We start from the raw sequence: 23,730 nt of genomic DNA, 5'->3' as shown, positions 1-23,730 counted from the left end.
TATCGTTGTTCGAATGGTGTTGCCGTTTGCGGTGGAGTAAAGGTGCGCGTGTATGCATCCTTAAGCATATATGCCGACGCAGCGTTTGGCTGCAATCGCGCCACCATTTGGAACACCGCCGCACAACAGCGAAGATGCAGCGGAGGAGGAGGAGGAAGAGGAGAAGTGTGTTGTTGAAGGCAAACAAACAAGCAGAGACAGAGAGAACATAGTTGATGTGTTTGTGTTTGGGTAGTAGTAGCAGCAGCAGCAGCAGGAAGATTGGAAGCAAAAAAACAAATGGAGAAAATTGAAGAATTTTGTAATAGTGATTAATTTGAATTATTATGGAGATGAAGAAAACAAAAAAATAATCCTAACACGATACAAAAAACAAACAACCCCCCTTTTCGCTGTTGATGTATTCGTTGCTTTTTTGGCGTTGGATTATGTTTGTTGTTGGATGATGGGCCATTGTGTTCGTGATGATAATGGCGTTTTTGGAGAGAAAGTCGAAAAAGAGAAATACGACGGCGATGAACGATGGAGCGCGAGGAGTTTCGACGACATTTGAATGATGATGGATGGGTGAGTGGTTGGAAAGAAGCTTAATATGTGTTTGATATGAGTCTGATTTTGCTATAACAAAAATATCTAATAAGAGAGCGGCGATGTAAAGACGCTCATTTTATGAATATCCTTTTTTTTATTTTGACCTTATTATAAAAACATTTATGGTGAAAGATGACGTATAATTACACACATGTAATACACACATCATATGTATCAGAAACCGCCAACTGTGCGGCATTTAGCCCTTCTGGAGGGGCGCGACGGAGTAGTAGTACTAAATGTGTTTGAATAATGTGCTTAAAGTATCGTTTTAGGTCACCGTTTTATGCCTCAACACTCGCATGAAAACTAGAAATGATCTTGGTTCCATCTCCTTCATCCCGAACCAAGTTTAAGTTTTCGGCTATTAACGACCCCCCTATCTGCGTGAAGTGTGAAAGAGCTATATGACGATAAAAATCTCCTTCAAAAACAAGAAAGCTCGCTTCTCGTCGCCCCCTCCATATAATATAAGACGTAATTCACAATGTTTACCCGTGATATATAAATGATGATGATTGAAAAGCAGGACGGAGAAAGAGCGGATTATAAGAAGTGTAATACTAATGCAGCAGAAAAAACAAACACACACATACATACATATAACAAGTAAATGAAGTAACACTGATGTTGTATCAGCCTTTCTTTTTAGTGTGTCGATGGACGTCTACAAGTAAAACATACTCTCTAAATGAAACACAGTCACGTAAAAAAAGTATTTAAAAAAAACGTAGAAAGGAGTGAAGTAAATAGAACGGAACCAGGTGAGTTTTGGAGATTTAGAAGCGCAAAAACACACAAACACGAGGAGTGCATCGTACAAAGACAACCCCAAAAAATGTGGTTGGCAAAAACACGTACATAATACGTTTGTGGTGTCGGAAAGCTACGCAGAAAACGGAGAAGCCGCCGGTGAAAACTAAGAATTTAAAGTAGAAGACCAACTTTTATCCCTCCCCTCACGTTTCCCTCACACGTAGAACAACTTCGCAATGTATTTTCCACGGAGGAGAAAAAAGGAAAGGAAGGAGGCAAAGCGAAAAAATAGCGCAACGACGATGTAATAACAGATGCGACAGTAAGGATGTTGGTTGAATTGGTTTTAATTTTGCCGATGCAAATGGTTGTTTAGGGATGATTCTAAGTTTGCGAAGCACTTCGTATTGGGTAACAAAATCGAGTTTGGAGAGAATAGTACGATGGCACGAAGGAAAGAAGGAAGCGTTACGATCATCTCTCTCACACACACACAAAGCATCAGTGTAACCCGGGAACAGATTATTTGAAGAACATTCCGAGTGCCGTTTTTCAAGTGGTCAACCAGGAGGTTACAAGACTTACAAGAACGAAGAAGACGAACGATGCAACTGTGATAGGGGTGGACCGAGCATGGGGCAGCGAAAGGAAAGAAGGTGGAAGTATTAAGCCAACGACGAGGGGAAGAAGGTGTAGATGTAGTGTATTCGAAGCAAAGTTTACAATTAATAGAAGACAGCTGTGGGGAAGGTAAAAAACGTTAGTGTCTCTCATCCTCTCCGGAGGATTCCAAACGGGTTATTATTTGTTTATTTAGTATGATTCGAATAATACTGTCGATGTTCAAGAACAACAGCAGAGGAATAATTTTGGCCATAATCATCATTCGCTTGCTCTTTCAAACTTTAGTGTGAAGAAGAGAGTGAGGCAAAACAGATCGGTTTTTGCACATTGCGCAAAGAAAAGGGATGACATCCCTTACGAAGTAGCAGCCCGTCCTTGAAATGAAGCACAGGATTCAGATTGAGCAGCAGCAGCAACGCGGTGTCTTGTGCAGCTGCGAACGGAAGAAGCATGTAAGATCGTACTTAGCATAACAATGATCTCTTCTATCGTTAGGCGATGATGCAAGAAACAAGGCAAAATGGCGCAACATTCAAACTAACAGACAAACCGTGAGCGTTTTGGCATTAAAAAGAAGAAGCGAAAAAAAAGGGGGCGAAGAAACAAAACTGCCCAAAAGGTGCGAAACGAGGAGAACGATTCTCACACACATACACACGATAAATTGTATATTTTTGTCACACAGCGTAAAGGGCGAAAGAGAGAAATGCGGAAGACGTGAGATGGCGAAGAATGGGAGATGCGCGCGCACACAAACCCGTTGTTTGGCCTGTTGGTCGGATGAAGAAGCTGATGATGATGACGACGACGATGATGGGTGGTTATGGTATGAAGGCAAACAACAATATGAACCTGAATTTAAAAATTACAAACCAAGTCACTTTTACACGATCGAAGAAGGATGGAGGACGAACACGGAAGAGAGGGGGATGCTTTACAATTGGGAGAAAAGAGGGAGGACACGCATTTATTGAAGAAGATGCGCGCGCGCTAAACGTTTAGTAGGAGAGTACGCCTGTTGAGGATGTTTGGCGTGTTTCAGCGAGAGAAGAAATCAGTGATTTTCCTTTTAAAAGAAGAGGAACTCCGAAGTTCGGCGCGACGGTGGCGCTAAGGAAGGAGGAGGAAGAAAGGGCAGATAGCGTGTGGTGTGGATGAGGATTATCGTTTTATGATAATCACGAATTATTTTTCATAATATTTACCGTAAGTCGAGAGCAGCAGCACAACTCTGCCGCCGGAACGATGAAGGAGGAGGAACAAAGTTAGAAGAGACAAGCTGCTGAAACTTGTTCTACCTTCCACGCCGTGTCGTGTCGATTGTGAATGCGCGCTGCGTGCGTAGTGCGCGAGCGCGTACTCTGTCACGTGTGGTTTGCGGATTGGACACACGTGGCAGGTTTGGGGGAGTAAAATGTTTTAAAAAAACAACTACGCAACACGTAAAAGAAGGGTATTTAGAGCTCCATTACCAATGATGAAATTGATTCAAATTCAGGAAGAAGAGAAGGAAAGGATGCTGAGATGAGAAGAGTAAAAAGCTCTCTAAAGACCACCAAGACTTAAACGCGAATCGGGCAAAGCCGCAGTAGCCGCCGCAAGGGGGGTACTGATAGCGCAGAAGGCGCAGAAGGGAAAAGGATACGGTTGATCTTGTGCAAACGGCCTTAAGTTTTTAGCTGCGAGTATGAATTTCTACACGAATGAAATCCCTTTGGTGCGCTCCTTTGTCGGGTGATTTCGTTCAAAACGATCAAAGGAATGTTACGGAATCTGTTTCCAACTGAGTGTTAAGGGTCAGCTCCTAGAGCCAGTGACGCATAACGGTGAAAGAGTGTAAAAGAAAGGATCGTCTCGTTAACGGTCTCCGATGTGTGTACCTCCTAAGGATAATTCTCGGTTCTTTTGGTGCCCAAGGCCATCAACCACACGAATCTAGTTCTCTACTTGAATGGAAATCTTCATCTTTCTTCCTTCGGCACAACCCAATAAACAAGTATTATCTGCTGCGTAAGGCAAGCAAAGCTCTCTTTTAATAATATTCCAACATCTTTTAACACATAAATTGTATCAGCAAGGAGGGGGGAAGTAGAAGACAAATTGCTTAAGGCAAGCGAAGCAACAATATTAAGGTAATAGAGAGAAGACCCTCTCGGATAGGGGACAAAAGCAAGCAAAAGGATAGAACAACAAGCCAATTTTACTCTACACGTGAAGGAAAAGCAGGAACCACGAGGGAAGATACCGGTATTGGTGTATTTTTTGAGTTTTGTGCACTATGCTGAGGTTGTAGTACCTTTACTTACCCCTCTGCACAGACGAAGAAGGATAATTTTTAAAAACGGTTCGCCACGAAGTACAATGACCGGCGGCGGCGGCGTGTGCGCGTTCTCACGCCCTCTCGCTGCCACCGATGGGCTGAGGGATCCTTCCCCAGAAATGGAGGAAACGCGTGTGCGTGTGTGTGTGCACCAATGATAATGAAGAACAAACGAGATGGAAGAAGGAACTCAACTACAAATGGACTATTAAATTATTTATATCGATTAAAATTATTGCAAAACAAGCACGCGTGCGGTGTGACGCAAGGATTGCGCACGCGGTGTGTGTTGCGTGTAGTAGGAAGGAAACCGGCGGACGGAATGCGAGTGAAAGAAGGATCGCAAATGGAGCGAGAGAGAAAAAGGAATACGAAAAAGAAAGACAACAGATGATGAAGGGACGACAAAAAAATATATAAAATTATGTGAAAAAATGCAAATGCTTTTTATTGGAATCAATAAATAAGACTTGTGATCAAAATTGTTAGCGTTATCGTATTCTTCAGAAAGCGGTAAGAAATGTGCGCCATTTGGTTTACTTTGTGGGGGTGGTGAAAATGTAATTTAATTTATTTGTTTGTTCTAAGCTTTTCTTTACAGCTGCTCTTATCCACCTCCCCTGATGGGTAGATTGATAAAACTGTTTCATGTTAATACTCCAGCGTAATTCGTGCCTCCTTTCCGTCCACGAGCACACGAATGCCGTGCTTCAGACAGAACTCTCGCTTGATGTACCCAAAGAAGAGATCGGTTATTAGGAAAATCTAATGAAAGAAAAGCATAATCGTGATCGTGAGAAACTCTCCACTGTATAATTGTCCCCCCATGCATGGTATTTACCTGCGCGGTGCAGAAAATCAACGTCACGCCAAAGTAAAAGTTGGCGTTTGCCGAATTGTTGTAGATCCACAGATGCCACACGGTGGGCGCAAGCACGCTCGTGACCAGCATTGTCGCGCCGACGATAAAATTGTTCTTCATGACTGCAAAGAAAATAATGTGAATGAGTGTCCTTCTGTTCCCAAGACACACCCGCTGCTTGTACACTTACACATGGAGATAGATTTCCACAGCGGTATGAGGGCGAGATAGAAGCTAACGTCCCCGATGCAAGGATACGAGCGAAAGACGGCCCCCAGACCGATCAGCATCGTCGCAAGCATGATCGGTTCCTTGTGCAGCTTGAACGTGAGCGGAAACAGATACAGCAGCGTGGCGTTGATCTGGAACGAGTACAGGAACAGCGTCCGGAAGTGATCGAACATCTCGGTGAAGAAGTACCAAAACAGCCCAATGTTAGGCTGCAAGCTGCGGCAGTTGATACTGTTTCATGGCGCATTAAACAAAATGAAGAGAATTATGTATTAAAAGTTGAATGTTTGCTGTTCGAACCACCCAACTCACATGAAACCATACGTTGCATCTAGGAAACTCCAGTCGCCACCCATCAGAAAGCTGCCGAAGTAATTAACTCCTAAAAATAGCGCCACAAACAACGCACTGCTGCTCGCTATGCTACGAAACCGACTGCCAGCGCTGCCCCCGTTCTCCCTCAGCTCCTGGTTGGCAATGTGTAGGGCGCCCGGGGCGAGCAAAACAAACGGATACAGATTGATCTGTGTTTCGAGAGCAAGCGCCAAAAAGCTAAGTAAACGCTGACGGCGCGACAGCCCGTAGAAGAATGCGGCCAGCAGGAAATTGCTCCACACGGTCGTCGTCTGTCCAACGCAGTTCAGGATGGTGTAGGGATTGAACAGGTAAGCGAACCCCACGGACATCGGTACCGTGTGCATGTCCGTCTCGACTAGATGTAGCTCCTCCGTGTCCTTTGCGTAGCTATCCTTTTCTTTTCGTTGTTTTTCGTACATTTCGCGGATGAATACACGCGCTGCCAGCAGGAGAAGGATGCCGGTCGCTACGTCCAGCAGGATGAACAGGGACGGTATGGCACTGGGGACGTTATCGAGCAGCCAGCGGGAGGCATGCAGTATGAGCGGGTTTTTGTGGTACACGTCGCCATCGTACGGATTCACTCCGTTCGCATACAGATAGGCACCTTCCTCGACTGGGGAGCGGATACGGAAGGAATGTTGTTAGATAAAAGTGTCCGATTCAATGTGCAAAAAACTTACCCCTCTTCCACGAGTTAATGGGTGTGGACACCTCCACCCGATTCTGTATCCCGTGGGAATAGCGAGAGTTCATCAGCAGGAACCGCACGGCCGCGGCCACTCCTACACTTATTGCTAGTTTCATGTTTTCTTTTCCTATCGCCCTTGGTCAGAGTTCAGCTCCAACGAGACAGTTCCAGCGTTCTGTGATGTATTGTTTAACATGTAAACCTAATGTTCAAGCTTGCAATTCACAATTCACCAGCGCGCAAAAGTCACATTTCAATCCACATTCTCGTCAATTTTGGATACCAGCCCGGTATTTATCGTAGAAAAGGGGCGACGAAACGAACGTTGTTTATCTTTTGTTGCTATTGCTATTGTTTGTTGCTTTCGGCAGCTCAAAATTTGACAGATGTCCGTTTGTTTATATGCGCCGCTTCACTTCTACACCTGGCAACCGCATGAAGAGCTGTCAAATTATCTAACACTGTGTTTGTTTACAATTTTTCTCCGGCAGAAAAGTTGCTCCGGCTGTGTTGCGTTCGTTTTGCCCGGTTCGCTAGGTAAGTAATAAAATGTGCTGCAAGTTTACCTCTTTCCTCATGATTTATGTTGCCACCTTTTAGCTCACCCAAGACACACACACCAGCCAAGCCGCCAAGATGCGTATGGCTAGCGTATTGCTGCGTACACGCAAACCACAGAACGAAGCGGACGTCCCGTTTCAGGAGGTGCTGCCGCTGAAGCTGAAAAACCATGTGAGCGGCAAAACGGACAAAACGAGCGATGTCGCCTGCCTGCAGGAGATGGCGGTGATGTTTTCCTGCCTGAAGACGAACGACTTCAACGAGAGCCTGTGCGCGAAGGAGGTGGGCAACTTCCAGCGGTGCTACAAAGTGTACCTCGACAAGAAAACGGCCAAAAAGGAAACGTCCAGCAAGGGTGTGCTGGTGGCGGGGAAGGACCTCAACTACAAGCAGCTAAACAAGGTGCTGAAAAAGTATCCCACATCGGCACAGAATTAGAAAGTTGGTGGAGTGGTGTGTTGGTGGATAGAGGAGCATTTGTTGGTTGTTTGGGAAGTTCAGTTTTAAGCATCCGGTAGTGTAATAAAACACATTTTAAAGAATACTTAATTCGCTGCAACAAGTATTCGAAACAAAGTGTGTGATTTCCGTTCCAAAAACATCCCGTTTTTCAATTGCACAGATTGCACGAGTACCGTGCAGCCTTGCGAATGAAATTGCGACTGGCGCCATCTAGCGGTCGGTCCTGTAAACCGTTTGAATATCTCCCGTTTGAATGCCGTTTGTTACTGTCCGTTGCTGTAATTATTTCGGATAGAAGGAAACGCAAGAAAAAAATATGTTCCAAACTAGCTTAGTTCTCGCCATTTGCTGAGTTGATTCTTTATTCTAGTATAATAAATATAGCTGGGTGTTGTATTTAAAAACAAACGATCCTAACATGCGGTTGGCAGTGCTTGAAAGTGGTGCAAAATTTACATGACTATTTTCAAAAAAAACGCTTAGCTCTCGCCGTTTACGCAAACCTAATGAATAAATTAACACGCTCGATAGAACCTCCGAGACTCGTCGAACGAAACGATAAATTAAATAGCCATCGCAACGTGTGTAGATGATGAAGGCAGAAAAAACAGGACAAAACAATCAAACTTGAACAATGAAAGAGACACGGGGTACGATAAATAAACCACGCTAACAATCGATTCTCCTCCCCATCAGAACACCTCCTTCCGGAACTGGAACCCAAACTGGTCGCACTTGTAGCGCAGCGTTTTGGCAAGCTGGGGCGGCCCGCAGTAAAACACCGTCACCTTGCCCTTCTTCTGGTCCTGGATCTGTTTGAACACCTTGTCCCAGTTCGGCCGGCCGGCGTTCGTGCGCGTCTTCAGCCCCGTGATCAGATCGCGCTTCTCCTTCTCGTGCAGTAGGTCCAGCGCCAGCTGCAACCCGACCGCCTTCATGTCCGTCTTCTGCAGCGCGCTCGTAATGTACATGTGCATCTCGAGGAAGCGCTCCATCGCGCTGCCCAGCTCGGCCTGCTCGATCTCGAGCTGGGACAGCAGGTTGACGAACCACTCGAACGAGCGCTGGTCGCGATTGATCCAGAAAAAGTCCACCTTGCGCAGGTTCATGATCGTCGGTGGGATCTCGCTCGACCATTCGTACGAGCAGCGGGGACAGCAGTGCCGTGCCTTCCAGTAGCGATGCATGATGGACTGCAGGATCGAGGCGAACGGTGTCACCCCGATGCCGGTGGCGATCAGTATCGCGTGCTGGGCCTGGAAGATGTGGCTCGACGGTGCACCGTACGGTCCGTCGATGTAGATTTCGAGCGGCTTACCGACGGGATAGTTCACTGGCCGGCTGGCTGGATTGGAGCTGGCAGCTGATGCTGCACCCGATCCGACAGCAACCACCGAAGAAGCCGCTCCCGAAGTCGGTAGCGCTCCTGCCGTACGACCCTCTTCCGCATCCTTCTGCGTGAAGACACCGGGCGAGACGACGATCGAGTTGGTCGAATCACGTGGCTCACAGTTCTCCAGGCTCGGCGTCTTGAACGCAATGATGGTCGGTTTGTTGCGCATGTACCGGAAGCTCTGGGCGAGCGATTTGTTCTGCGGGCTTAGGTAGGCGAGTCCGAGCGATTGAAGTCGTGCCTTGCGGATCTGCACCTCATCGAACGATCGTTCCGATTCTGAACGCATGTACTCACGAAGTCTGTTGGAGGGAAAGGGAAAGTCATCAACATTGGGAAGATTGTTCCGCTACAGCAACTCTACTTACACCATCATCCGTTCCCGCTTCTTGAACTTGTTCTGCATGTCCGGCATGGAGAGCGATTTCTCCAGCGGCACCTTCTGCTGGAAGATCAGCTTGTGCAGGCTCTGCTCCGGCGTAACCTTACGCTTCGCATCCTTCAGCTCCGATCCGTCCGCTCCACCATCCGCTCCATCGCCCGAGAAGCCTTCGTTCGCAATGCCTCCTACTCCACCAGCACCACCCGACCGTGGGATGAGTTGATCGCGCCGGGAGAAGGTCCGCTGCAGCGTTGCCTGTATCTTCTTGAACGCACGATTGTCCGACATTTGTCGCTCGAACTTGGCCGGCTGCGCGGTGGAGGTAGCAACCGGTGACGGTGCACTGTACCCCTCCATGGCCAGTTTGGAGGTGCCAGGTGGATGTCGCTGCTTCATAATACCGGCCGGTGTGGTGGCATCCCCTGCCCGAGGCACGGGTCCTCCAGCTCCTCCTACTCCGGAGGGTTTCGCTTTGTTGAGGGCCGATTCATAGCTCGAGCTTTTGTGGATCGTCGCAACCGGGGTCGACTTCAGCTTCTCCTGTATCACATCAACCGTACCACCAGTGGCCTTAGCCGACGCAGCAACGGCAGCTACGGAGGCCGACCCAGAACTTCCAGCGACCAGCGCAGGAATTTCGCCATTGTGCAGCCGCTCCTGTTCCCGCTCGAAGAAATTGTGCAGCCGGTTGGTCCATTCGCCCACTCCCCGGATGTGCAGCCAGATGTAGTCTTCCTGCTCCGGCGCACTGCTGAGCGTGAACGGATGCCACTCGTACTGGGCGATCGCGGGAATGTTGACGAACACGTAGTCTCCCGGGCGGAAGCAGAAGTGTAGTGGGCGCTTGATGACGAGATGTGTCACCTTGGAGGGAAGCAGCAGCCCGGACGAGATGTACGTCTTGCCGTGTTCCGTGCGCATCCAGACTAATCTTTGGAGCAGGAGTTGGCGTTCGTAAGGGAGAGGAAACACGGGGTTAAAAGTAGACGCATTGGGAGTTGGGAGCTCACTCTCCACCTACCTTATGGTGCGCTCGACCAGATAGATTAAACCAGGCACGATGAACCACTTCCAAAAGTTAGGCCCATGGAATAGTACCAATATCCAGAACGGTACGTACAGGAGATGCGTCCAGTAGAACACCTGTCGGGGAGTTGGAAGTTGAAATTTGGAAAGGTTAAAGGTCAAGCAGGAAAATCAAAAGAACAGTCGCTAAAAAGTGATGACAGTTGGGTTATTCTAATGTTAGCACAATATCTAAATCTAAAACTAATCGGTTAAACAGTTTGCATATCCGCATATACTTCGAAGCTGCCACCGCGTCGGACGAACGGCTGCGAGCAGATGAACATGATCAGCAGGATCAGCACCAGGACGACGCCGGTCGGGTTGGCGCAGCCTCCAATCAGCCCGAACAGCCCGGGCCGGGCCGTAAACAGCCACTCGGCCGTGGTGTAGTTGTTGGCGTTCAGCACCGGATCGTACACGACGATCGTGGCTGATTATGGATACACGGGAAGGAGTAGCATGCCACAGAGATTGGGCGTCAGAGAGGTTGGGATGACGGAAAGGTGGTGGTGGTGGTGGTGTTGTTGGCAGTTGGTTGCGATAGTGTGTGGTTTTTTTGTACATTGGAAAATGGAAAGATAAATACAAAGAAGAAAGATTAGGGATTAGGGTTAATGCGATTACTAGGCGCTAACAGTGTCAGGGTGCCGGAGCTGTTGGTTGCAGTCGTAAGGGGGTCTCTTAAAAGTGGTCAGTTCATGGGGTGGAGTAGGGCGATACATTGTAATGCACCGGATATGCGTTTGTTCACCCCTGTTAGTGGGGTAAATTAATTTTTAACGAGACAAATTCCAACGCCGCTCGCTCGCCGATCGAGTGAGCGAGTGGCCCGGTGGCGATTACAGTCCCAGCCCCTGTCCCCGTACTCCATGATCGAGGATGTCGGTGGCTGATATTTCATCGATTAGCTCGGACAGGCTGGACAGGCTTCTTTCCGGTGCCGGTTTGACCGGGGCCTGGTTGTGATAAGGAAACGGCCCGTCTAGATAAGACAACTACCGGCGGCAAAGTCAGTGAGTGAGAGAGATTAAGTACAGAAGGTTACATTGTATAATGGTAGGATAAACGAAAGAGGAATGTTGAAAGAGAGGAGAAGAAAAGTACTACAAAATATGTACGAAATGTGTTAAATATTTACACAACAATTTGCTACAAATTTACAAGACAAAGGCATTTTAGTAAATTCCAATACTTTAGTATCCTACTTTTAACAAACTCTACTCAAACTTGGCATGCGTTCCAAATTGCTAGACACCCAAATTAAACCAATCTCAATGCCGTTGGGCGAGCGAAGGAAGGAAGAACAAAAACATAAATTGAGTTATAAAAGTATAATTTATGATATCGGGTCGCATTCGTTTCGTTAATTTATCCCACCACAATCGGTGATGGGAGAGCGCGTGCATCTATAAAAGTGCATTCGTGCTTGAGATTTTTGCACTGCTGCGTTTTTGAGGAGTGGGAAGGATGAGGGGGCATTTTATGACTTCCTGCCCTTCCCTTCTTCTCTCTCTCCCTTGCTGGAATGACCGATCGGCGAGCTGGGCGCCGTTTTGGAAGGAAATGACCGATCGGTGGTCGGTCGCGATCAGCGAAACGGGGTTTGCGTAAAATAAAGCCATAAAAGCCGTGATTACGATTCCGCCCTAAAGGAGGGGTGGAAAAGGGGATGGGAGAACTAATGGCCAGCGATGGTGGTAATAATAAAAAAATGCGCTTAAAAAAGAAGTAATCATCATCGTCACGAAATTGGACAGACACAGAGCGCGGCTGCAGTACGGCTGCTGTCTCTTTCCATCTCACTCTCGCAACAGCGTAGCAGTTGCTAGGCGAATTGTCATTGTTGTTGTCATTCGGTAGAAGCTTCTAGTTTTCGAGTCAGAGTGCGTCTGCGAAATCTGCCAAATACAAGTAGGCGCCGGAAGTGCAAAGGTACTCACTGAAGTTGAACAGGTGCATGATGGTGTGGACCAGGCTGAAGATGGCCACCAGCACGCCGGTCAGCTTGTGCAGGTAGATGTGCTGGTCCAGCGGCAGAAAGGCAGTGAAACCGCGCGTCCTCAGGAAGGTGATGCACTGGCGCAGCATCAGCACCAGTATGAAGGCACAGTTAAAGTTGAGACATTGCCCTGGAAGAAAACGCAGGTAAGCCACCAATCATCTCGGCCATTAAGATGTTAAAGTGATGTAAAGGTTACGGAAGGATTACACACAATCCGCGTTTGTGTCGGGAGTGTGAGTGATAGTGAGAGGGAAAGGATGGCGACTTACCGCAGGCACGGGCCATTATGACGAACCCATTGCTGTTCCGGTACTGGATGGCACGCGAAACGAACAGGCCGACGTTGATCAGCGTGAAGACGGTCAGGAAGGACAGATAGACGTAGTTGTTCTTGATGTACGGTGCGGTGAGCTGGTGGGGCAAGGGTTTTTTCTTGCGCTTCTTCTTCGTGTCCTCCTGCGGCAGCGGCACCAACCATCGATCGATACTGTTTTTTGGTTGTTGTTGTTGGGTGAAGCGCAATTAGTAGCTTATTTGGATGGGTCGGGCTTTTCTTTCATGGCTTACCTGATGCTCAAGTTCTCCAGTAGGCCGCCGTGCTTTTCGAGCTGATTCTTGAGCGCCTCGTACGTAATGGCACCGCGATTGTACTTGTCCGCATCCTCAAACATGGCCATGGTAAGATCCTCGATCTGTGGAGAACAGTGCGCAGTGGGTTGAGCAAGATGCATTAAGTGCAGTTAAATTTCTTCCCCTCTCGGGCTAGTTCACACCATCCCCAAAAAGGATGAGCAAAAATAATTAGCACTAATTAAAGGCAATTTATGAGCTGGATCCACGATGGAGGACTTTTCGTCCGCTGATTCGAAGGTGTGGTAGAACACGGAGTACTACAGACAGGTTGCTCCACCCCCGGGGAACGGGAGCGACCAGAACAGAGGTAAACATTGCAGCGGACTTTTTCCTTCCATTTACCCTACTAATGAGCCATTTCCCTCTCTCTCACACAGAGATATTTCAGCGTAAATTAATCTTCAAACGGCTGACTAATGGCTTTCCCTCCAGCGCCGCGCCGGGACATCCGGAACAGCGACCGGTTCGAACTGTATCGCTCGCTCTCTGCAAACACATTCCAGCTTTTACTGCCGGCAGTGCGATTTGTTAGCAATAGTCCGTTTTAATGATAATTTATTCCATTACAAAATTATGAAACAAATTAGAGCGCGATTGTCCGCAGTTGCTGCTGCCGTGTCCGTCTGTGGGACAGGTTTCGTACGCACTGGGACTGGGTGTATGTGTGGCTGTGTGTTTGTTTGTCACAGCAGTTTGCAGCCTAGGTGCGAACTACCAACCATTTCTCTTGCCCGATAGCTGACTGGCCCCCCCCCGGGAATGACGGATTGGAAGCAGCGGCACCCGCCTGGGGTCTTAATCCCGTGGCCCTCTCGGGAGGAGCAGAAATGTCTATTGGTCACCTTTCTGCAACTCATCGGGAGCTGCGCATGGGGTGGTTGTTTTGTTTTGCTTGGGTCGGGGGTGTGACCTTCTTCTACCGGGTACGTGCGCGCGCGCGCCTGGCAGGTTTCGCCTGCGCTAACCGAATTAACCTGCGCTTCAACACACACATACACACAGGTGAGCATTATTCAGTGGGTCTTTCGATTTCGCAGGGTTATTGTTGCTGCTCCTGCTGCCTCTGTGGGACCCATTGTGGGACTGCGAGGAGACGAGCCAAAAATGGTCTGACAGTGTATTAAGAGAAAATCATTAATCATGCCAAAAAGTCCGCGGCACCGGCCCAAGAAGAGCTGCCGAAACGGTGCCGATCTGCTTAACTGTTACGGATGATGCTACACAGATCATGTGGTTGGTGGATGGATAGGGGAAAGAGGAGGGGAAAGGGAATGATTTATTTAAGTACAAGCAGCTTTTTTGTTGCTGTTATTGCAGTTAGCGTCATTACTAATGATGCAAATAGAGAAATGTATGTGGATGAAGGTTTCGGTAACCAATCCGAGCGTACAGCTGCGCTTGAAATTGGTTCTGTAGGGGATTTTCTTATTTCTTAAAGGTTTTCAAAAGATTTGTTTTATTTTAATAACTATTAAAATTGATGTAAATTCATATAGTTAACTAATAATTTTATTCATGTTCCGGTAATAATTGTATGCTTACGTTAAGCTTTACTTTACAAAATAATAATTATTATTTTTACAATTTCAGTTATACACACTTAAAAATATTTCACGACCTCGGTTAAAAAAACTGCCGAAATCCGTCGGCTCTTTGGATTCTTGCTGATATGTCAGTTGAAAAAACCCAGTAGCCGAAAATCAGTACCATTTAAAACTGAAATATCAGTTAAATAAAAATTTTAACCGAAACTCGGCAACACAACATGCCGAGCACATACGTTAACACTGCTGTCACCGAGATAATCCGTCAAAATAACCGAGATTTCAGCTTTATTACTTGGATTAGCCGAGGCTCGGTATTCTATCTGTCATTCGCCATTCTGTTAATCTCGTGCTAATGAAACGAAAACCTTTCGGAGTTATGTTGTGATGTAAAAGTAAAAGTGTAAAAATATAAGTGAAAATGAGTCTCTCAGCGTGATAAAAAACCGAGTATCAGTAGCGTGCGATCGAGCACGGGTATGGAACGGGGTTGGGGTTAGGAAACTCCATCAGCGCACGCAATCGGTGCTCTTCAGAGCGTCACTCGGAGCAGTCCCTATTGAAGGAACATATGTGGAAGCTAATCCGATTGGTTCAACCTTAGCCAGGCCGTTCAGACTTCCAGGATTCATTTCCGGTCACCTACACGAGTAAGTAAGTATCAACACTCGACCACGTAAAATCTAAACAGGGTTCACTCAGAGTTGTTTCACTCTGCCCGCTTTACAGAACCGTGCCTGTACCATTCCCTGCTCCTTGCCCAGCTCATTTTCCTGTAAATATACCACATCCAAACGCTGTGCTCCATCCGGCGGATGAACCAATGCCAGTCCCTACGCTTCACACCAGAAATCTCATAAGAATAGGGTGACTTTCTGCCGTCCTGCTACAGTAAGGGGCACGATAGTGACATCATGCTGCAGAAGGTGTACACCGGCCATCATCATAGGCCTGTTACTATTTATGTTACCTAAATAAACCCACTTGATACGCAAATAAAACCAATAAAATAAAGATAAAATGTTTTTATATTTAGCCGAAATCTCGATTTGCTCTAACCGAAAATCTCGGTTAAACGTAAACGTCAAAACAAAATGTCATTAACCGAGATGTCGGCAACAGAAATTTAACCGAGATTTTGCCGAGATCTCAGTTGTGCAGATCTCGGCAAAAATTAACCGAGATTCGGCAAAATTTTTTAAGAGTGTACATTCAATTGTTAAGCGTGTATGTCGTTCCCTTCTGTGCTGCAATGACCAAACCATACAGCTGATACCTGAAGGAGAGAGGGCTGTAGTTGTGTTTGCCCTACCCGTATTGCAAGGGATCCCTACACGCGCAAGCATGCAAAAAACCTTTCTCTGCTCTCGCTTTCGCTCTCTTCCCTAATCTTCCTTTCGCTTGTTTCGCTTGTGATCTAAAGGGCCAGAGCAGTTAAACATCGCTAGCGCAGCATGTCGACGGGAAGGGCATAGGGCCGAGCCAGCCGGGTGTTCAGGTATCGCTTCTCGGCCTAAAGGCTAAGATCAAAGTGTAGTATCTGTTCTTATCAGCTTAACATCTGATAGTTCTTCCTTAGGAAGACAACAAATGTTAAACTGATTTTTGGAAAGAGGAAGACAGTTACGGGGCTTGCTCCGCTGCTTCCACGGGTTGGCCCGGTATTGCAGTACCGCCGGGATCGGCCCACATTATTCTTATTACAAAAATCTCTGTTAAAAATAGTATTTGGAAGTCAATACATATAACATGAAATCAAATATTAGTCAAATGTTGTAGATTCTTGCAATGGGTTAAATTTGAGATTCTTAATTTGCAATTTATTTAATTAGTGAATAAAATGACGAATTTAAGGACACGTCATTCTAAAGCGATCTGCGCACCACATCAACCACAAGTGACAAGGTTTTGAGCCGGATATCGTAAGTTAATGGGTTTGACAGCTGCCGAGCAGGAAACAGGCCACAACCAGCCCAGTATCCCGACCTGAGGGGAGAGTATGTGAAGTGTGTTTGTGCTATTTCATTATTTATGATTTTTTTTCTCTATGATTTGTAATTGATTCTCTCGCTATCCCGACTAGCGAAAGAAATGAAGCAAACGGTGTTGCTTTTTTATCGTTTAGGTTTTATAATTTAATTAAAAAGCCACAAGCATCAGAAGTGGGGGAGCGCTTTGCTGAAAGGAACTGGTTCCGGCGGTTAATGTTGCGCTTTGGCCAACCCTTTGCCAGGGCTCGTACGATAAATCAATCGCTAAACGGGGGGCTCTCTCTCCAATGGAACGAATTGATGTGCGCAGTGAGTCCGAGACGGCGGAAGCAAAAGCCCTTATGTTTAAATGCACGAGATGATGTAGCTGGTCTGCACAAAAAAAAGGCTCAAACACACACACACACACTTGGTACAAAAACCAAGTAAAAAACAATCTCTACCCGAGGAAATTAGATTAAGTACGGTAATGGAGAAAAATAAATAATTTATCATCGCCCTCCACAGCGTGCAGACTTCCGTTGTTGCGACGGATAGAGGTAGAACAAAAAACACACACAACCAAAGGAAAACGATCGCGTGTGGCTTATGGAGTGCGCTGATGGCGTCCATTTTTAATGCCCGGATTGCGAATTGCGAACCTTCTTTTGCCTCTTAATTGTATCTAATTTACGCGGCATCTCGTTTTCGAGCTTTGCTATATTCCATCGGCGTACGACGCACCCGCAGATTACTCAAATAATCATCAAATGCTAATGAAGCCAATGAGAATCGTTCATTCCCGCCTGGGACAATCCGACAATCGAGCGATCGATCAATTAAATCGCGCACGATCCGGCGGCCCCATCTTAGACGCGATGGGGGTCAGCCAACCGGGCTGACTGAGCAGGGCGCGCTCAAATCAGATCACGGAGACGATCTTCTGGACGCGCACACGAATCAAGGAGAGAAAGAGAGCAAGGGGGGGATAATTAATTAGGTTTGAAAAATTGAAAGCATAATTTATGCGTGCGCACACTCGGAATCGAAGGGTAGATATCTGGTACGATACGATACGTATTTACGAAGTGGTGGACACCGTTTACGGTCACCATTAGAGGGCCCGATCGCTCTGCTAATGGCCGGTGTTCCGGAGTGGACGATCGAAGTGGCGAGCGAAGGGACAAATTGTCTTGCGTACGTCTTAAGCAAAAGCTCAGCGGGAGAGAATGAGTCGCCTAGCAGAGGGCATACGATGTAGGAGGAAATTACTTCATCAGCGATCTGCTGGGAGGCTGAGGGAACTGAGTCTGCTGAGAATTGTACCGTTGATGGTGTGCAAAATGGGGCTAGATATTTATTATTATTGCAATTACAATTTAGACGCAGTGTCATTCGTTTAAAGTTTGAAGTGAACCAGCAATTGTAGAAAGCGATTGAGAGAGGGGAAACGTTCAATCTAACTTTACGCTCCATCAGTTTTGTTCACTCAACAAAATGTGACAGTCGCCGTCCAAAGTAAGAAGTCGCATGCTGCAGTTACACACACACATAGACGTCTGGTTTACATTTTAATGAAATGCGCATTCATCTTGTGTGTATTTCTTTTCCAATTTCGCCCACTTTTTCTGCGATTGATAACTCGCACGCCAATGAGTGGACGCAAAAACAGGTAGAAAACATACAAAATAAAACGAGATATCTAGGCAACAGGAGGAAGACACCGCAGCAAGACCACGCGGTACCGTCGGCTTATGATGAATGTACTCGATGTGGGGAGTTGTGAAGCAAAGCAGGCTGGCTGGCTGGCTGGCTGGCCTGTCGCTAAGATAAACCTAGGGTGACTTTGATGCCATGTGGCGACCGTTGCATTTGATTTTGAAGTCCTGCCATGTGATACATGTTCGGCTGCGCGACTGCGCTATAAATTACTGGCCCGTCTCGACGGCACGACGCACACACACTTGACTCTCTGGAGCTGGTACTGGCAGCGAGAGCGGGTGGACACATCATCATAGCTGGAACGGTGTACTCTAAGCTACCCCAAAGCTAGTTTGGTGTGGTATGGACAGAGGGGGCAAAAAAAACCTGCTAGGAAGCGTACAGAAACAACAGAAAGGTCCCCTTTAAGACAGGAAAAAAAGAGAACACCAACCTGATCCTCGGAGAATCGCATTCCGTTTTCCTCCATGCACGCCCGCATGACGTGCTGTAGCTCACGGTGTTGAATCAGTCCGTCACCTGGCTCGCGTGAAGTGTGTTGTGTGTTTTCCCGTGGCAGGTTTTCCGCATGCAAAAAAAAAACAGAATTATATGAGTAAACCAGATGTACAGGAGTGAAGAATGTTTGGTCGTCGGTTAATATTATGGGAACTTGAGATAGGCGCAAAGGTTCTAGAGTTCCAGTTACGGTGGAGATCAGATTTAGACAGGCAGAATAAGTCAGAGTAATGTGGGCAGATAAAGCAGATAATGAGACATCTGCGATTAGATGCTTATCGAGCTGTACATCGCTTGCACATTATCCTCATGTTTCTGTCACAACACGAAGAGGGCACGTTGAGCTTGTTGGACGTCGTCATGGTGAATTCTTCGAGGCGCTTGGAACTCTAGGACTCCCAGACTCTTCGTTTCGAAATGATGGCATGTCTCTAACGTCCGGCGCTATGTCAGACAAATGCTTTCATTCATTCCATTCAGCTGTGGAATAGTTGGAGGAGAAGATTATTGCTCGAATATTTGACACAAGATTGACAGTTTCTCGAGCCGCACATTCCCAGCGGGTCGGTCGTGTGTACCGAAAAGTACCATTGTACCTATGAATGGGTAGTGTATTATGTGGTCTTGAGGTCTTCGTGTTTGTGCGATGATAGATGTACGCACGGAAGCTCGCATGTGGTCACACACGAGGTGCGGTGCGGGTTGGTGAAATCGGAGCACTAAGCACCGTAGCAAATGATGATGACGTGAGCTGTCAAGGTCTTTCGAGTCTGTGTGTCGTGAGGTCGGGTGTCATGGGGAGCGCAAAAGCCACCACAGGAAGCTTTCGAGACCTGTGTCCGCAAGGCGCTAAAGTGGTTTGGGAAACTGATTTCTAGCCGCTGGCAGTTATGCCGCGCGCTGTTACAGTTTCGAAAGGTGGTTCACATTCTGTGACGGACGTCTCACGGATTCTTTGCCAAGCAAACCCAATCGCTCCATTTCCTGTTGTGAACAGTCGTTTAAATCGATTTTCATAAATTCTGTCCCAACTGTTCAGAAAGAAGGGGAATGAACGTAGCTTTAAGTATAAGCCCTGGAGAGTCTTTCCACCAAACTGTGAACTCCAAAAACGGCGCACCGGTGCATCTATTAATTATCGACGACCAATTAGGGCAGATAAATCAATCCGAATGTGTTTCCCGTACCGTCTAAATCATACACTTTGAAGAGGAACTTAATTTTGTCCTCCGGCGACTGTCCGGCAAACTGATGGATGGCATCGATGAATTCCTGTTGAGTTGAGCCAGGTGTGTGTGCGTGTGGGAAAAAGAGAAACCAAATGAATGGGTTTGTTTTGTGCCGCGCCAAAATGTCATTCCGCGGGCCCTGGCACACCTACCTGAAGCGAGATGGAACCGGAGTTGTCCTTGTCGAAGATTTGGAACACACGCTCGGTGAAGAATGGCTGGACGAAGAAGCATTGCAAGCAGATGGAGGAAAAGTAATACACCGTTACGGCATTGATTCGATTGATACGTTCATTTCCTGCTGGAAACGCCTGGATCGTGATGTGTGCGTACTTACGTTTTTGGAGGTAACAATTTTCTTAAACTCCTCCCGCCGGATCTCCTTCTCATTGCCGACCGTTTTAATGAACAGTTGCTCCAGCCGCTCCAGGGACGATTTGTCGAAGCCTGTTCTTGGGCTGCCGGGAGGGAAAAGCGAGGAAAAGAAAAACAACGAAATTGGACAGATTGTGTGTGAAAGCAATTAATGTAATATCGTGTTTCCGTAAGAAATGCACGGTGCAAGGAGCATACTGGGGGTTACAATTTGCTTTCGTACTGGGTCATCTTGACGCCTCCTGGTTGACCTTAGCCTTTACCATTAACAACCAGGCCGGTAATTAGGGACACCAGCGGCGTGCTAAAGTGCATCCATTATAGCTAAAATCCCTGGAGGAAACTCTTCTTCGCGCAGTTGGATCGGTAATGGCTGTGCTAAAGCATTCGGGTAAGAAATCCGTACGGATTGGATGCCCAAAATGGAAAATGGGTTCATCCCACCTGTCCTCATTGAGGGGGGGAAAGGTTATGTGTGCCAGTTTTGGTAATCCAGGCGCCATGGATTCGTGACTACGACATAAGATGGAAGATCAGTTTTGTTGTCTTACTAGAAGCTCCATTTGTTTCCTTTATGCTCCTGTCATATGATGATGATATTTTTGAAGATCAATTCATCTTTATGAACTCTTAAGGTCCCGTAAAAAATGAATCAATTAATGGCGCAATAATCGAAAGCACAATCATTGAAAGAGCAACGTTAACTGTTTCGTCTGTAATTAATTGACGTCACCTGATAATTGTGTGACATGAAAAGGTTTCAATCTAAAGCCCTTTTAAGGGATCAATTTACACATCAACGCTCACGAACTGCAATGTCTATTGTTTGGTTTTTGTTGAAAAGAATTCATTTATCGCCGAACCGGCGGCTGTTGATGATATGTGAAAAAAAGACACAGAAGCCTTCAGTATCAATCCGACCCCCGATTGTCTTGTGATCTCTCGGGTCCCCATTAAACATTGGACAAGTGTCAAACACTGACCAGCGGTCGCCGCCGCTACTACCAAACATGGTAACCGCCAGAGTGTGCACAGATAATCGATCTTGCTCGGACCGCCGAAAGAAAAGGCATCACCTTGGGAAGCGCCCCCAGTGTGTGTGTGCATGTGTGATAAACTCTCTCTCTCTTTTTCGCTCGGTGCGAATCGTTTCAGCAGAGTTAAACCCAAAGCTCGCCGAACCTGCCTAATTGGCTTTCCTTTGCGTACCAGATCGAAACCAGATCGCTCTACCGAAATGGGGCGAAAACGCTGGCGTTAAGGGAGGAATTTCTTCAAAACAAAGCACACGGATGGCTTCGGGGCATGTGGCAGCCAAAATGGGAACCTACACACAAGCCGAGCAAATCGAGCAAACCCGTCATGTTGGCCGATGACTCGATGACGATGACGCTGTCATGAGGAGAGAGTGTTACTGCCCCCAGGTTGGTTGGAAGTCGGCGAGTGAGTAATGCCGCTCCGAAAGACGAGTGTAAATGTGGCGGATGTCTGCAGGTCCATCTTTGTGTTAACATGATGTTTAAATTTGCTTCATAAATTGTATCGAACGGAATGCTATTAAGTCACCTGAGAAGACACATGACTGCTGAAAGTGTAATTGAACCACTTTGCAAACACATGGACCCTCCTGCACATGCAATCGATAAGCGAAAGCGTTTCCCTTCTGGAGCGATAATGCACCTCTGAAGTAGTCGTGGCCGATCGTTTACCACGTCACCTGGTGACAAATCGCAAACCCATCTCCCATAGCCGAGCGTCCAGCGCTTTCAACCTGCCTTTTGGATTGATCGCACCGGACATCTATCACGTGCCAGGTCTCCATATATCGTACGGCCATCCTCAGACACCGCCATAAATCTTGATTAGCCGCATGCACTGGAAGGCTGAGCACATGAACGATTCATTCGCGCGGTCCGCTTTTCGCATCTCATCCATCAGCAGACGGAGGGAAAACCCCTGGCACGATCAAACAAGGATGCACGCAGCTTGAGGGAAATAAATCACTCCGCCTGGCTGCTGCTACTGCTGCGCTCATCTGGTGGCGTGGTGCCGTCATGATTGACCGATTTATCGTAAACGGATTCCTCACGAGGGGCGCAGGTCACGCGATACAGCCGTCGATCACCCGCGGGCACGCCGAATTGACACCAGGCGCTGCGATGGTGGCGGTGTGGTTCGTCGTGCCCAAACCGGCCGACTCCCTTTGCGGGGTGAAGAAAATCGTCGCAGAAATCTAATCTACCCCGAACTGATCTCGTATCTCGCATCCACGCGACCAGCCGCGAAAGTGGTATTTTTCAATGTTTATTCTCTCATTGTGAGGATCAGTCGTTTGTGCCAGACGTTCGTGACTCTGCATTCCGTTTATCTATTGTCGTGTCGTAAAAAAAACAACTGAGAAGGAAACGATCTACCTCAGCGGCAAGTGTGCCATCACGCCCGACTAACGGAGAAGCAAAACAAACACTGCCGACAATTCGAGGAAGGCATTTTGGCGGGGAAGAGCTCATGATGATGGAGTGTTTTGCAGTTTGTCAAAGTTGGTCACGAGTTCTTTTGCGATGGTCTGGAGCGGATCGTTTAAATTTGGAGTTTTGCAAACAAAACTGAACTTTGTTGTGGAGTGACCAACGATCGACACTTGAAACATGGTCTAGGCTCAAGAAGGGGTATGCAGAAAGTGTTCCGAACTTGCCGACTGATCAAATATGATCAAATCAAAGCTTTTGCTTCACCACACGCGCCGTACTTTGCAACCGTTTCTAGAGCTGCTATGACAGTCAAAGTGAAATCGTACCGCAAACGTTACATTTTAAACTCCACACCACGCTGTGAAGCAATATGGGGGGGAGTTCACTAGGTCCCAAGTGAAAAAGCGGTAGCTCCATCCGGTAGAATAAAGTCAATACATATTAATTATTTACCATAAACACGCATCATCGTGAAACCGTGTCGTTTCCCACGGCGCGCGCAATGCTGGAGCGCAAACAGCAATAAACATTTTTATGTGAATGCAGCACGAAGAGACTCGCGCGCGCGCTCTCGCCCTCTCGAGTGCATTCGGATCGGAGAAGGAACCACATTGCAAAGCATTGCATTTCGAGTGGCTGTGTGTGCGCAACTGCTTTTTTCTTCTTGCCAAAGAAGGGCTATTTTTCACGATCGGAACTTATTATACGGGAGGTTCGGATCTGGGCCGACCGTGGTGTGTAAGTTGATGAATCATTTGCTTTGCCAATGCGGCGGCATGCTTCTGGATGTGCATCTCTTTCCGTTTGGATTTGGTTCCCAATGTGCTGGCGGGTGCGTCTAATTCCTGCTCATTGCCTTTTGCCACCGTGCGTTGTTCATCTGTCTGCAACCATTTCAACTGGCCGTTTTTCACGGCTCGTAAATTATGTCCCCCTTGCTGCATGCTTCTGCTTGTCCCTCTCCTCGATCGACGAGTCTTTATTTTTT

General features: G+C 47.1%; 3 protein-coding genes, 1 long non-coding RNA gene and 1 other non-coding gene across 5 annotated transcripts in view; 3 read left to right on the top strand and 2 right to left on the bottom strand.

The window, feature by feature from the left end:
- Positions 1-4,708: 4,708 nt before the first annotated feature.
- Positions 4,709-6,762, bottom strand: LOC120904326 (phosphatidylinositol glycan anchor biosynthesis class U protein). The gene is made up of 5 exons (XM_040314241.1): positions 6,425-6,762; positions 5,697-6,357; positions 5,344-5,615; positions 5,133-5,275; positions 4,709-5,056 (listed from the first exon to the last, which is right to left on the bottom strand). Exons 1-5 carry the CDS (start codon positions 6,546-6,548, stop codon positions 4,943-4,945), a joined length of 1,314 nt encoding a protein of 437 aa, XP_040170175.1. The 5' UTR covers positions 6,549-6,762; the 3' UTR covers positions 4,709-4,942.
- Positions 6,763-6,847: 85 nt separating this feature from the next.
- On the top strand, positions 6,848-7,569 carry LOC120904338. Its single transcript, XM_040314254.1, has 2 exons — positions 6,848-6,969; positions 7,033-7,569. The coding sequence occupies exon 2, from the start codon at positions 7,069-7,071 to the stop codon at positions 7,429-7,431; it is 363 nt and encodes a 120-aa protein (XP_040170188.1). The 5' UTR covers positions 6,848-6,969; positions 7,033-7,068; the 3' UTR covers positions 7,432-7,569.
- A 213-nt stretch (positions 7,570-7,782) lies between these two features.
- The window catches only part of LOC120904324, an 87,540-nt gene continuing 71,592 nt past the window's right edge, over positions 7,783-23,730 (bottom strand). Inside the window, exons 8-18 of the mRNA XM_040314238.1 lie at positions 20,234-20,354; positions 20,049-20,114; positions 19,855-19,939; positions 18,603-18,688; positions 12,868-12,992; positions 12,570-12,787; positions 12,239-12,427; positions 10,535-10,728; positions 10,252-10,373; positions 9,217-10,161; positions 7,783-9,150 (exon numbers count right to left, since the gene is read on the bottom strand). Coding sequence (XP_040170172.1) covers positions 8,148-9,150; positions 9,217-10,161; positions 10,252-10,373; positions 10,535-10,728; positions 12,239-12,427; positions 12,570-12,787; positions 12,868-12,992; positions 18,603-18,688; positions 19,855-19,939; positions 20,049-20,114; positions 20,234-20,354 — 3,154 coding nt within the window. The 3' untranslated portion in view covers positions 7,783-8,147. The remainder of the gene's footprint in view (positions 9,151-9,216; positions 10,162-10,251; positions 10,374-10,534; positions 10,729-12,238; positions 12,428-12,569; positions 12,788-12,867; positions 12,993-18,602; positions 18,689-19,854; positions 19,940-20,048; positions 20,115-20,233; positions 20,355-23,730) is intronic.
- On the top strand, positions 12,360-15,473 carry LOC120904340. The gene is made up of 3 exons (XR_005739740.1): positions 12,360-12,443; positions 14,524-15,131; positions 15,207-15,473. It is a non-coding gene; the product is annotated as an uncharacterized LOC120904340 (long non-coding RNA).
- LOC120905255 lies at positions 15,978-16,172 on the top strand. Its single transcript, XR_005739890.1, has one exon. It is a non-coding gene; the product is annotated as a U2 spliceosomal RNA (small nuclear RNA).

Source organism: Anopheles arabiensis, chromosome 3, assembly GCF_016920715.1.
Source record: "Anopheles arabiensis isolate DONGOLA chromosome 3, AaraD3, whole genome shotgun sequence".
Lineage (NCBI taxonomy): Eukaryota > Metazoa > Arthropoda > Insecta > Diptera > Culicidae > Anopheles > Anopheles arabiensis.
This window is presented reverse-complemented; position numbering and strand designations above follow the sequence as displayed.

What these genes read in the sequence shown, in the direction of transcription:
- LOC120904326 (XM_040314241.1), bottom strand. Translation starts at nt 6,548, where the DNA reads ATGAAACTAGCAATAAGTGTAGGAGTGGCCGCGGCCGTGCGGTTCCTG. An exon ending in GATGCAACGTATGGTTTCAT is followed by an intron (nt 5,616 to 5,696) that starts GTGAGTTGGGTG and finishes GCCATGAAACAG; the next exon opens with TATCAACTGCCGCAGCTTGC. An exon ending in GTGGAAATCTATCTCCATGT is followed by an intron (nt 5,276 to 5,343) that starts GTAAGTGTACAA and finishes TTTTCTTTGCAG; the next exon opens with TCATGAAGAACAATTTTATC.
- LOC120904338 (XM_040314254.1), top strand. Translation starts at nt 7,069, where the DNA reads ATGCGTATGGCTAGCGTATTGCTGCGTACACGCAAACCACAGAACGAA.